Source organism: Lepus europaeus, chromosome 17 (genome assembly GCF_033115175.1).
Source record: "Lepus europaeus isolate LE1 chromosome 17, mLepTim1.pri, whole genome shotgun sequence".
Taxonomy (NCBI): domain Eukaryota; kingdom Metazoa; phylum Chordata; class Mammalia; order Lagomorpha; family Leporidae; genus Lepus; species Lepus europaeus.
Genome location: NC_084843.1, coordinates 14,714,974 through 14,730,032, shown reverse-complemented (window position 1 = coordinate 14,730,032; position 15,059 = coordinate 14,714,974). Strand labels below are relative to the sequence as shown.

Here is a 15,059-nt window from a genome sequence, read left to right as displayed (position 1 = left end):
TACAGAGAGGCAGAGGGAGAGAGAGAGAGAAAAGAGAAGAGATAGAGAGAGGTCTTCTGTCTGCTGGTTCAATCCTCAAATGGCCACTGTGTTTGGAGCTGAGCCAATCCGAAGTCAGGAGCCAGGAGCTTCCTCTAGGTCTCCCATTTGGGTGCTGGGGCCCAAGGACTTGGGCCATCTTCTACTGCTTTCCCAGGCCATAGCAGAGAGCTGAATCAGAAGCTGGAGCATCTGGATCTCGAACTGGCACCCATATGGGATGCCAGCACTGCGGGTGGTGGCTTCACCTGCTATGCTACAGTGCCAGCCCTCTATGTTTTTACATTTTAAAACTACTGGGGCCGGTGCTGTGGCGCAGTGGGTTGGTGCCCTGGACTGAGGCGCCGGCATCCCATATGGGCACCAGTTCTGGTCCTGGCTGCTCCTCTTCCAATCCAGCTCTCTGCTATGGCATGGGAAGGCAGTAGAAGATGGCCCAGGTCCTTGGGTCCCTCTACCCTCGTGGAGACCCGGAGGAAGCTCCTGGCTCCTGGCTTCGGATCGGCGCAGCTCCGGCCATTGCAGTCATCTGGGAAGTGAACCAGCAGACGGAGGACCTCTCTCTCTCTCTCTGCCTCTCCTCTCTCTGTGTAATTCTGACTTTCAAATAAACAACTCTTTTAAAAAGGAAACTATTATGAGACAGTTTTCCCAGTTTGCTGGTAGATTTTTTTGGATGGTGTTCTGGACTTTGTGAAATGTTAGTTTAGTGTTGGATTTTGTTCCATTTGTTTTAGAGTTTGGAGTTTGGCATGATGTTATGTTACTTAGGATCTCTATGATTTAAAAATATGCTTTTAAGGTCCTTTAGTATGTGTACATAACATGTGTAAGTCTGGTGTTAACTTCTTCCCTTGACTAAGGCGATGTTTTTCTAACATCTCTATATGATACCCTTTGTATTAGAAGGTCTCTGTAATCTGACAAATGGGAATATAAATTATTCCCAGCCTGGTGTGAACTCTGGCATTGTTTGATTTATTGTTTTCCAGAAGTTCTTTTTCCAGCGTCACCAGATTGCTGTGTGTAGCTTTTACTTTTCTAGTATTTTGGCTTACAATTCTGTATACCACAGCCTCCCTGAATGTTGATCTTTGTTTCTTTAACTAAATGAAGAAACTGGTCCTTGTTTGAATTTGTTTTCCCCTTGCTGCATCTGTCTCCAGGCAGTGATCCAGGGAAGATATAAGTCTCAGCTTCTTTGCAGCCTGTTATATTTGAAAGTAGATGTTTACTATGTTTTGTTCAATTTCTTGTTTATTGACTAGAGATCAGATAATCAGAGGGCTTTACAGACAGAAGTGGAAGTTGTCAATCTGTGTGTTTTCATGTATAATGAATCTCTTGTACATAGCATATAGGTCTTTTTTGTTTTTAAATTTTGTCTGACAATTTTTGCCTTTTATCAGGGCATTTTATTAATTTACATTTAATACAATGTTGCTATTTTTGAGTTTAAACTACCATTGTGTTACTTTTTAAAATTTTCTTTTTTCTTGGCTGTTCCTCTTTTTACCATTTTTGGTTTACTGAATATTTTTAAGTCAATTTTCATACCTTTATTGGATATTTAGCTATATTATTTGTGTTTGTGTGTGTGACTACTACAGTGATTGTAATAGTCATCTTTATCTTATTGCAATCTACTCTGAATCAATCTTATACTACCCCATGTGTGAGGAAAGACTATTATGATAGTATACTTAAACTTGTTTCTTTACTGTCCTTTGTGCAACTATTGTCACATTTTACTTCACCTGTTATAATCACTATATAATACATAATTTCTGCTTTCTTAAAATTTTTTTTTAATTTAAAGTGTAGTTATACACACATACACACAGACTGACTTCTGGTTCACTCCTGAAATGGCTGCAACAGCCAGGGCTGGGCCAGGCCATAGACAGGAGACTGGGGCTCCATCCAGTTCTCTGCCGTGGGTGGCAGGGGCCCAAGTATTTGGGCCATCTTTTGCTGCTTTCCCAGGCACACTAGCAGGGAGCTGTATTGGAAGTGGAGCAAATAGGACTTAAACCAGCACTCATATGGGGATTTTGGCATTGCAAGTAGTGGCTTAACCTGTTGTACCACAGTGCTGGTCCCTATTTTTGGTTTAAATAAATAATTTTCTTAAGGAGAAAATCATTATAAGAAAAATATCTTCGGGGCCGGCACTGTGGCTCAGCAGGTTAATGCCCTGGCCTGAAGCGCTGGCATCCCATATGGGTGCCAGTTCTGGTCCCGGCTGCTCCACTTCCGATCTGGCTCTCTGATGTGGCCTGGGAAAGCAGTACAAAATGGCCTGAGTCCTTGGGCCCCTGCACCTACTTGGGAGACCTGGAAGAGGCTCCTGGCTCCTGGCTTTGGATCGGTGCAGCTCCGGCCATTGCGGCCAATGGGGAGTGAACCATCAGATGGAAGACCTCTCTCTCTCTGCCTCTTGCCTCGCTCCTCGCTCTGTAACTCTGACTTTCAAATAAATAAATCAATCTTAAAAAAAAAAAAGTATCTTCATATATCTACACATTGACCAGTTTTTTTCATTTATTCTATTGATATGAACTTCTTTTGGCTTTCATTTTTCTATAGGCTAGTGAGCTTCATTTAACATTTAAAAAAGCTGTGTTTCTCCACTATAGCTACAAAGTATTTTAGTCTCAGTATATCTGAAAAATTGGTGCTGAGGTTGTGGCACATCTGTGTTTGACACTGGCATCCTATATTGAAGCAGCCATTTAAGTTCTGGCTGCTCCACTTCCGATCCAGCTCCCTGCTAATGCTGGATAGTAGCAGATTAGAGTTCCTGCCTTGCCCAACGCCGGCTGCTGGGACTATTTGGGGAGTAAACCAGTCGTTGGAAGATTCTCTGTTTCTCTATCTGTCTCTCTCTGTCCCTTTGACTTTTAAATAAATAAATAAATCTTTAAAAATGTATATTAGTTAGCTTTTTATTGTGTATGTGAGTGTATTCACATTGGAGGGAGTGTTTTTGCTAGAAATAGCATTCTAGGCTGATGATATAGTCCTTAATAATTTAAAGACTTTTATTTTGGTGTTCACCATTTCTCTTGAGAATCCCTGTATCAGTATTATTGTTTCTCATTTGAAATCAATATACATTTTTACTCTGACTTTTAATGTATATTTTTGTAGTCTTTGAATTTCAATGCTTTTAATATTGTATATCTTAAGTTTGAGTTTGAGTTTTATTGATTATGAACTGTTGGTTTATTGACTAAATAGTCTGATGGTTTTCATTTTTTTTTAACATTTTCCAACATTGTCTTCTCAAATATTACTTCTGTCCCATTGTGCCACTCTGTATTCTATTTCTGAGACTTTGTTTCATGAATATTATACTTTTTACTTTGCCCTGAGGTTTTACTTTTTTAATTAAAATGAATTCCTTTATTTATTGCAGAGGAAGGGAGTGATGGAGGGAAAGTGAGACAAAGAGGGAAAGTACTCCCATGGTGCTTCATTCCCTAAAAACCCACAGCAGCTGGAGAAGAGCTGGGAACTGAATCCAGATCTCCTAAATGGGTTATAAAAACCCAGTTACTTGAGCCATCACCACTGCCTTCCAGAGTCTACATTAACCTGAAGTCTGGAGTCAGGAACTGGAGCTAGAAATCCTACCCAGGATTTTTTGAAAATCTAGTTGTCTGTGTGTATATCTGTCTAGACTGTCGTCTGTCTGTCTGTCTTTCCATCCATCCATCCATCCATCCATCCATCCTTAAGTGAAACAGAGAGAGGATGAGAATGGGAATGGGAATATCTCCCATCATCTGGTTCACTCCCCAAATGTCTGCAACAGCTGGGGCTGGGTCAGACCAAAGCCAGGAACTCAATCTGGGTACCCACATGGGTGTCAGGGACTAAACTCTTTGAATCATTAGCTGTTCTCTTCTCTCATCTAACAGTACATTAGCAGGAATGTTAGAATTTAGAGCATAGCCAGGACTCAGACATTTGGGTATGAGATGTGTGCGTCCCAGGAGTTATCTTTTTTTTTTTTTTTAAATGTATCTATTTACTTGAAAATCAGAGTTACACACACACACACACACACAGAGAGAGAGAGAGCGAGCGAGCGAGAGGGAGGCAGGCAGGGAGGCAGGGAGAGAAAGAGAGATCTTCCATCCGCTGGTTCACTCCCCAGAGGGCTGCAATGTCCGGAGCTGCACCGATCTGAAGCCAGGAGCCAGGAGCTTCTTCCGGGTCTCCCACGTGGGTGCAGGGGCCCAAGGACTTGTACCATCTTCTACTGCTTTCCCAGGCCATAGCAGGGAGCTGGATTGGAAGTGGAGCAGCTGGGTCTCAAACTGGCGCCCATATGGGATGCTGGCACTTCAGGCAGCGGCTACGCCACAGTGCCGCCCCCCAGGAGTTACCTTAACCACTGCTCTAAACACTCGCCCTGGAGGGAGGCATCTTAACTGGCATTATAACTGCTAGGATAAATGTGCCACCAAATTTTCTTGTTGTCAGATACGTATTTTTTGTCATTACATTTCCTTTAATCTGTATTTCAATTCACTAATTATTTATTTATATGTTTCTAATTCATAAACCTATTTTTCAGTTATTTGTAACTATTTAAAATAGCACTTGATGCTTACTGTGTGACAGTTTAATTTATGATTCTCTGTTTCACCTATTTGTATTGCATTCAGTTAGATGCTTCTGCTTTTTTTTTTTTTTTCCTTTCTTTTGCAGCTACAGTTAATCAGCAGATTGACTGCTTCTGGATGGTCTTGGAAGGCTAAACTTACTTGTCTGATTTGAGCTAGTTTGTTGATGTGGAATTTTTAGGTGAAATAGGTCTTTTTTCCACTTGGGATTTAATTTGTTCTTCAGTTTCTAGTTTCTTAAAGTAGACTATTTGGATGACTTTCTTTTTTAATGTAAGCTTTCCATTCCTTTTTTTTTAATGTAAACTTTTATGGATGTAAATATTTTCTAAGAAGTGATTTCACTCTGTCTCATAGGTCCTGGTATATTATATTTTTATTTGCATTTAACTCAAAGTGTTTTTAAATTTCTGTGTGATTCCTTCTTTGACCCATTGGTGTATTTCAGAGTGTGTTTGTATTTCCACATATCTGTGACTTCCCTAAATTTTACCTGTTACCAATTTTAAAGAAAACATTTATTTACTGGAAAGGCAGAGTTAGAGGGATGGAGGGAGAGGGAGAGGGTGGAGGGAAAAGGAGAGGGAGAACCCACAGCCCGAATGGGATGCCGGCATTGCAGGCTGGGACTTAACCCACTATGCCACAACGCTAGCCCCTGATACTGATTTTTAATTTCATTCTATTGTGTTTAGAGAACATACTTCATATGACTTCAGCCCTTCCAATTTGTTGAAGCTTGCTTGTGTTTTAGAATATGGAGAATGTTTCAAGTATACTTTAGAAAAATATGCATATCTGCCACTGTTGAGTGGACTTTTCTACTTACGTCTATTTGTTTCATTTGGGTTATATTACTCTAGCCTTTTTTCTCTTTCAGATTTTCTTTCTAGTTGTTACATCCATTATTGAAAAGAAGGTATTCAAGTCTCTAACTTACTGTTGAATTGTGTATTTCTCCATTTCATTTCTCTTAGTGTTTACTCCATGTAAGGAGCTAAGGTTTTGGGTATATTTTTACATACAATTTTTATTTATTCTTGACGGATTGCCCCTTGTTATCATTATAAAATGTCCTTGCTTTTCTCTAGTGAAGCTTTTTAAAAGTATATTTAGTTGTTCTTTCTATAGCCACTGTGACATTGTTATACTTGCTCTTTGTATGATTTTTTTTTTTTTTTTTGCACAGGCAGAGTTAGACAGTGAAAGAGAGAGACAGAGAGAAAGGTCTTTCTTCTGTTGGTTCACCCCCCAAATGGCTGCTATGGCCAGCTGGCGTGCTGCACCAATCCGAAGCCAGGATCCAGGTGCCCCACCCTGTTCTCCCATGCGGGTGCAGGACCCAAGCACTTGGGCCATCCTCCACTATCTTCCTGGGCCACAGCAGAGAGCTGGACTGGAAGAGGAGCAACCGGGACAGAATCCGGTGCCCTGACCGGGACTAGAACCCGGGGTGCCGGTGCCACAGGCAGAGGATTAGCCTAGTGAGCCGCGGCGCTGGCCTGTATGATTTTTTTTTTTTTTTCATCTGTTTGCTTTCAGTCTGTGTGACTTGAACCTAGAATGTGTCTGCTGTAAATAGCACAAAGTTAAGTTTTCACTTTTTCTTGAGTTTGGTGGATTTTGCCTTTTCATTGAATTGTTTATTTCATTCCATTTTAATGTTTCTTGAATTTAATGGGATTTTGTTTGTCATTTTATTCCCCCCCCCATATACCTTATGTTCCTCTGCTCTTCATTTATTTATTTTTTACATTAATTGAATGTTTTCTAATGATAAAAATAGCACCTATATGCACAATGTGCATATCAGCCCAACACATAGCCTGGCTAAGTCTTTAAGTTTTCACAAGTGACATTTTTCTTTTATACACACAACTCATTGGAGTTAAGAATCTTTCCTGCTGATTTGGGACTTGTGTGTTTTATACATTTTTCACACATAAGAGCTATTTATGATAAGTACCTAAGTAGAAAAGTACATAACTAGAGAGTGATAAGTGCACATTGAACATGATTCCGTTTAGCTTCCTTCCTTCAGGTGCCAGTGACCTGTGTGCTGGATTTTGAAACCGTGATTGTTACCTTTGCTTTTCTATCCTATACATAGTAAAGTTGTGCTACTAGTTCAAACTTGCCTTACCATTCTTGTTTTGAATCCATGATTCATTTCTGTAGTCTGATAATTCTCTTTTCTTTTTAGGTAGGCTATGTATTGAAAAACTGTTTTACATGTTTTGCCCTGAATTTCCTTGTATATATTTTTGAAATTTATTGAGAATGTCAAGAAGATATTTTAAAATGTTGCACATCTGTTTTAGAGAGCACATATTTTTCAAACTTTGTACTTTATTTGCATATCGAATGCTGAATTTGTCATTATGGTTTATTTTGACTCTTTCTTTGTTTTCTGTTTGTGTCTGCATAAATGAGGAGCCATCTGGGCTGGTTTTAAAATTTAGACAAAACTGAATGGATGTGCTCTCTTTAGTTTTTATCATGTTACACAGATAGGTTGGAATTAAAACCTTTCAAGTAACAGTCTGTCGTGGGAGAACTATTAGATACAAGCTTATATTACCTAGTGATCCAACAGTCTGCTAATAATGGGAAATAAAACAATGATAGACTTATTAGTTTACCCTTTTATTGTCTGTGCTTGATATAACCATTGTTTCTAGGTTTTGCTTCTTTGGCATGCTTTCTCCTTGCCGTTGGTTTCTTATTAATTATAAGCTGTGACAATGCTCAGCAGCCTTTTTTTTTGCTAATTTTTTTTTTGCAGTTGTGTCTCATTTATTCCAGTATTGTGCTTGGTTTATCCACTACTACATGATACTTTTCTTGCATCACACTTTCAGCCGTCGCACAAAGGTCTTCCAGTAATGTGCTTCTTGACTGCCCCTGGTCAACTCTTCTTCAGAATTTCTCTCATTCAAGAAGGGAGGTTTTGGTATTTTTCCAGTGGTTCTCTTTTAATTTCAAGAGATATTTTAGGTTACTATTCCCTACTTTTGTTAGTGAAGTGTATCTAAATTCCAATTGTTGATGGAAAATTTCCTTTTTATTTCAGTGGTACCAGGTAAGGAGGATGTTAGATAAGTGCTAAATTGATACATCTTATCTGGAGTTAAAGTATTTTTGTTTTTCATCGTGATTCCTCCATGTGTCCATAAGCTTGATAAAGTATTTACACTAATCCATTTATTATTTTGAAAATCAGATAATGTTTTACATGTAGTGGCCACTTAATAAATTTTATTTTTAGCTGGGTGGTATCACATAATAATTTTTCTATGAAAGAATAACCTTTTAATATTTAAAAAATTAAAGTTATTTACATTATTGTTTCTTAGTATAAAAGTAATATGAATTTATTGTAGAAATTGTAGAAAATTGATAATGCAGAAAAATATTACTAGATTAAGATAAGCATCACTAACTTTTCCATAGACATATTTGTATATTTTAAAACAAAATTGAGCATTTGAAATGTTTCATATCCCCATTCCACTTCATTTATCACTTTTTCCTGTTATTGTCTCCTAATTATTTCATAATGTAGTAGAGTTTGAAAATAATATAATTATTTCTCAAGTTTGTGAAAAAGGTGATCATTTCCCAATTTTCTATGATGACACCATGTCATTTCTACACTATGTTAAAATAGATCTATGCCTTTGAAAATTACTGCAAAGTATAGGTTTTTTAAAAATCTTTTTGCCCATTTATTTCTCTATTGATGTTAATTCAAGTTGATGACCCTATCTTAGCCTTTTGAGAGACTTGTTACTGTCAAATTTTATGCATACAAAGCAGTTTCATATAGGATTTAATATTTAGATTTTTTTCACTCAGGTTTAAGATTATGTGTTTGTTTCTGTTATATATTAGCTGTGTGACTTTGGATAGTTGTGGAACTCAGGCTTCTTCATTTTATTTATTCATTTAAAGATTTATTTATTTTATTCAGAAGGCAGAGTTATGGAGAGAGGGAGAGACAGAGAGGGAAGTGGAGGGGCAACTGTATCTTCCATTCCTCTGGAAGATATATCTTTTATTCTCAAATGGCTACAACTGCCAGAGCTGGGCTAGACTGAAGCCAAGAGCCTAGAACCTCCTCTGGATCTCCCAGATGGTTGCAGGGGCCCAAGCACTTGGGCTACCCTCTAATGCTTTCCCAGGTACATTAGCAGGGAGCTGGACTGGAAGTGGACAGCTGGACCTGAACTGGCACTCATATAAGAGGCCAGCACTGCAGGCAGCAGTTTCACCCACTATGCCACAGTGCTGGCCTCCAGGCTTCCTTATTTTAGAAATGATTCTAGAAATAGTAACTTTCACACAACTGTGTTTTGATATTAGAAATTGTAAGTCATGTGTACTTCTTGGTACCACATTTGGTCATAGAGTTGTATTTATACTGTTTAAAAACTGATGTGGTATGTACAGTGGCCAGTTAGAATAGATGCTAGCCACAAACACACTATTGTTGGCTTATTGGCTTTCCTGGATACATATAAAGCTCAATTAAAAGCTAGTTGTTTAGTTCTAATAATGATGAAAATGTTTATAAAGGTGATAATGATATTTAGAGAAGCAATTATCAAATTAAGTTAGTATTTGGTTCCTGATAAACACTAAGGGTAGGTGCTTTATATAAGAATTTTATACCTAATGTGAAATTTTTAGGTTCTGATGGATTGCTAATATCAAAACATATTAAGATTTGTCTTCATAGAAGAGATCTCAGGCTTTAAATGTTATTGTTTAGTTCAAATTTAAGTAGAATTTTAACTAAACCTTGAGCTTTTCTTGCTTAAAGAAATACACGTTTATGCAAATTAATTTAAAATAGTTTTGTTAATTTTACTATGGACTGATTTTCTTGAACTAAAGATCGATTGCCATACAGTTCTCTATGTTTATTGACTGTTATTATATGTAAATATAATCAAGATACATTGTATCATTCTTCATGAAAGCTAACTCCTTTAGTCTTAGGCTTATTGAAAGTAGTACACATAACAGTTTAAAAAAGATTATTTATTCATTTGCAAATCAGTTACCGAGAGAGGGAGAGACAGACAGATCTTCTACCCACTGGTTTATTCCTCAAATGGCTGCAACAGCTGGGGCAGGGATAGGAGAACAGGCCAAAGCCAGGAGACAGGATCTTCATCCCAGTCTCTCACATGGGTAGCAGGAGCCCAAAAAATCAGGCCATCTTCTACTGCTTTCCCTAGGCCAATAGCAGAGAGCTAATGGGACACGAACCAGGACACGAACCAGCACCCATGTGGGATGACCACATGTGGAGGCTTTACCTGCTGTGCCACAATGTCGGCCTCATTCACATGAATCTTTGATCAGTATGTTAAAAACTATTCTCTCATTAGCTAAAACTTGTAGGTTTCACTTTAATATCTATCCGCTATATTTTATAAGAGGTAAACTAAAATTTCAAAATAACAATGAATTATGTATATTGTTTTGCAGAGCCACATGTCCTATGTGTTAAAAAAATTGGAAATATCCTCTGGATTTTGCTATAATCCAGATTTTTGTTTTGTTTTTTAAAAGGTTTATTTTATTTGTTTGAAAGGTAGAGTTATAGAAAGTAGGAGAGAACAGAGAGAGAGAGAGAGAGAGAGAGAGAGAGAATCAATCTTCCTTCCTTCCACTGATTCACTCCCCAAATGGCCACAACAGACAGGCTGGACCAGGCAGGCTAAAGCCAGGAGCTACTTCTGGGTCTCATATGTAGGTGCAGGGGCCCAAGCACTTGGGCCATCTGCTGCTTTCCCAGGTACATTAGCAAGGAGCTAAATCAAAAGTGGGTCAGCTGGGACATGAACTGGCACCCATATGGGATGCTGGTGCTATAGTCAGTGGCTTTAACCCACTATGCCACAACACAGGCTCCAATACAGATTTTTAAAATTAATTCTTTGTCTTGATAGCTATTATATCTGATACTATTATCTAAATATTTGTAATCCTTTTTCCTGTTTTCTTTAGCTTGCCAGTGTAATGGACATAGCACTTGCATCAATAACAATGTGTGTGAACAGTGTAAAAATCTGACCACAGGAAAACAGTGTCAAGACTGCATGCCAGGTTATTATGGAGACCCAACCAATGGAGGACAGTGCACAGGTGAGCAATTGTATTTTACTTCAGTGTCTTTTCACTAAGAAAAAGAAAATTGAGAAAGGTCTGCTTGTTCTGAGAAACATATATCACTACAGAACTTTTTTTTCCTATTCAGTTTCAATGTTTTGGAATGTAAGATGTATTTTTTAGGGACTCTGTGTATGCAATGTATTTCTATTTAAAAAGATGTTTTGTTTCAAAATTTAGCAAATGCAGATACATGAAAAGAACAGTTACCTATAATCTCATTCAGAGTAATCATTGCTGAGTTTTTTAATAGTAGGTTGTCAATTTGACTTTAGAACTAAGAAATAATTTTCATGAAAGCTGTATACTTTATATCAGGTGAGATTTATTTTTACATAGTATGGTGATATGGCATAATGTTTAAGATAATTGATTTGTAATCATTCCTGAACTGAAATACCAACTCTGTCACTTTTTGAATGTATGATCTTGGCTAGTTAACCTACCTTCTCAGTGCCTTATTTTCCTTAGAATTAAAATATCTCATTGGGTTGTTGTAAAGATCAGATGAAAACATATATAAGATAGACCTTCAGAAATGAAGCACATAAAAGGTATTATAATTACTAACTATAATCATCACACTTTTCATTCACTAAATCTTACATTCTGTTTCATTTTTTTTTATTTTTTTAAACTTTTATTTAATGAATATAAATTTCCAGTGTACAGCTTATGGATTACAGTGGCTTTCCCCTCCCATAACTTCCCTCCCACCCGCAACCCTCCCCTCTCCCGCTCCCTCTCCCCTTCCATTTGCATCAAGATTCATTTTCAATTCTCTTTATATACAGAAGATCAATTTAGTATAAAGGTTTCAACAGTTTGCACCCACACAGACACACAAAGTGAAACATACTGTTTGAGTACTAGTTATAGCATCAAATCAAAATGTACAGCACATTAAGGACAGAGATCCCACATGAGGAGCAAGTGCACAGTGGCTCCTGTTGTTGACCCAACAAATTGACACTCTAGTTTATGGCGCCAGTAACCACCCTAGGCTCTCGTCATGAGTTGCCAAGGCTATGGAAGCCTTCCAAGTTTGCCGACTCTGATCATATTTAGACAAGGTCATAAAAGACAGAGTGAGAATAGTAACCAATGATCCTAAGAGTGGCATTAACCAGGTTTGAACAATTATACAGCATTAAGTGGGGAAGAGGACCATCAGTACACACAGGTTGGGAGTAGAGCCATTGGTGGTAGAGTAGAGGTTATGATTACAAAGGAATGAGGCCCAAGTACGCTAGACAGGGTCTAGAACAAAGGACAGAGTCATTCTTAGAGGAGCTAAGAAAGGTGCTGTCTAAGCTACAATTAAGTTTTCTGATTGAGAGGCAAATAGAACCTGATAGAAGGGGCTTGATAATAATCTGGTGGGCTTTAGGCCTTGTAAGTTAAGAGCCCAGACCTATCTATCTCTTCACATGGGGTATATCCTAAGGGAGGTGTGAACCTCCTAGGGGAAGGCACTCTGTTGACTTTCATTACTTGGCTGGCCTGGGAGGAGAGCTGGCCAGGTAAAGGCAGGGGGCATCTCTAACAAGAAATTTACAGTTCTGCCTGCAATGTTGCTGACCCTACTTGACCACACCCTCAGCTTCAGTGGTCACTTTGGAAGTTGGGCTGACTTGCATCCTCTGGTCTGCTTTAACACAAACCAGGAGGAAAAGAAAGCTAGGCATCAGAAGCAATGGGTGGCAAGCCTATTAATGGCTGATCTATACAGTGATCTGCCCTCAAGGAGACCCAACAGGCCAGTCCACTGCAGTGGCTTTCAATGTGGTAAGCCTGGGCTTCAGCAGAAGTCAGCTTGTGAAGAGCCCTGGCAGCTCTGCCAAAAGTTGGATCACTGGAAATGGACCTGCCCTGGAGTCGAAGGATGCCCAGGTCAGAGCCACAGATCTTATTGGCTCTAAGCTGAAAAGCCCTTCACTCTGTTTCATTTTTTAAATCTACTTTCTCTTAATGGAGATTGACTCTTTAGCACCCACTTTAAAACTTGAGTCATTGGCTAGTTGACTATGAGAAGATGAGGAATCACTACAGAGGGAATGGGGCCTGAGCCTGGCCTAGATATGCTTTGTTTTTTTTTTTTTGGGGGGGGGTACTTAGATATTTATCTTTTATTTATATAATGTGAACAAACTTCATATATTTCTTATATACAGACTTAAGAGCACAATGATACTTCTTACCCTGCCTCCTTCCTGCCCATGCTCCCACCTTCATTCTTCCTTCCTCTCTTGTTTTTTTCTTTTAACTTTTACAATGACAAACCTCTGTTTATTTTATAATCACAAGCTTAATCCTCTACCAAATAAAAGATTCAACAAAGAGTAAATAGAAAAACCACTGTCCACAAGTGTATAGACAAGTGCTGTAACAATAATCAAATCTAAAAATGTCAGTTTTGCTCATGTGCATTACATTTTTTGTACTCCATATATTAGTTGAGTCAAATCAGGGAAAGCATATTTGTTTAGGACTAGCTTATTTCATTAAGCATAGTGGTTTCTATTTGTATCCATTTTGTTGCAATAGACAGGATTTCATTCTTTTTTACAGCTGAGTAGTATTCCATAGTGTATATATACCACATTTTCTTTATCCAGTCATCAGTTGATGGATACTGGAGTTAATTCCATATCTTAGCTATTGTGCATTGAGCTGTAATAAATATGGGGATACAGATAACTCTTTCATATGCTGATTTCATTTTGTTTGTGAAATGTCCAGGTGTGGGATGACTGAGTCATATGGTAGATCTATTTTTAGATTTCTGAGGAATCTCCATACTGTTTTCCATTATGGTCGCACTAGTTTGTATTCCCATAAAAAGTAAATTAGGGTACCTTTTTCCCTACATGTTCACCAGCATTTATTGTTTTCTTTTCTTTTTTTTCTTGATGATAGCCATTGTAACTGGGGTGAATGAACATTTTAGTTTTCACTTGCATTTACCTGATAGCTAGTGATCCTGAACATTTTTTCATATGTCTGTTGGCCATTTGAATTTCAACCTTTGAAAAATGCTGTTCAAGTCTTCTGCTCATTTCTTAACTGCATTGTTAATTTGGTTGTTCTTGAGTTTCTTGAGCTCTATTTTTAGATTTTGATTTTTAATCCTTTATCAGATGCATAGTTTGCGTTGAAATAGTAGCTGTATATTAGACTCTTCTGAAGAGTTTTAAGAAAATATGGATGTCTAAGCCACTCCCTTGAAACAAATCTTCATATGAGTTGGAGTTTTAGGGTAAATCTTGAAGTTGATTCTTTTCAAAGTTTTCAAGGTGACTCTGCTGTGCACTTAGTGGTGAGACCCATAGGCAGTTATTAATACATTCAATCTTTGTGTCAAAGAATTGCTTAGGCAATAGTAGGTTTGTTGTTGTGGTATGGAGTGTTTTGTTTGAAGCTCTAATACAGATGAATGGTCTCAAATTTAGTATTTTGTATGTTCTAGGTATAGTACTAATTAGCTTTCTATTCATCACCTCACAACTTCACAACTGTTGTGTTACGGATATTACTTTTATCTCCAGTTTACATATGAACACAAATGAAAATGATTGTTAGGCCTTGCTCTGAGCTGTTCATGCAGAATTTATGTTAGTATGGATTGGGAAGATCCAGTAGCTGTTAGACCAAGGTTTTAGCTTAGTGCTAAGGTCAGTCATTATGCAAAGTGCAGTAGTTATGGGTATTGGCGAATCCTCAAAATTTAGACTCACCTATTGGAATCAGATTGTGTATTTTTTTATTGAATAAAATGTCAAAGTTTTGTAGTAAGTCTGCTTTTTGAAGTGTTTTGCTACTGAATTTTCTGTAGCCAAAAATATCTTTGGAGAAAAAATATATTTCCTATAGTTTATTTGTATTTTTAAAGTATTGTTTCTATAATTTTAGGGAAAGTATAACACTGAGGTGTTTTGTTCACTTTACCATTTGCATGTCTCTGTAAACTCATGTCTTTAATATATAATTACATACTTTTCTTTTAGTTTCATGAAATAGTTTCATACATACTTTTTGACTTATTTAGATACCTATATTTAAAAGTTCACCAGGTCTTTGTTCTGCAATCTGATATATTTCTGTTGATGTTTATATAATTCCTCTAACTACACCTCAGTTATAGGGTATTATTTTTTATTTATGAAGAAATACATGTGATAAAACTTAACTTAGTGGCAT

At 37.6% G+C, this 15,059-nt stretch overlaps 1 protein-coding gene across 3 annotated transcripts in view; it reads left to right on the top strand.

Moving 5' to 3' along the window:
- The window catches only part of ATRNL1 (attractin like 1), a 792,651-nt gene that overhangs the window by 243,934 nt on the left and 533,658 nt on the right, over positions 1–15,059 (top strand). For all 3 annotated transcript variants that reach the window (XM_062214395.1, XM_062214397.1, XM_062214398.1), the window contains exon 19: positions 10,698–10,835. In XM_062214395.1, the coding sequence (XP_062070379.1) occupies positions 10,698–10,835 (138 nt within the window). The remainder of the gene's footprint in view (positions 1–10,697; positions 10,836–15,059) is intronic.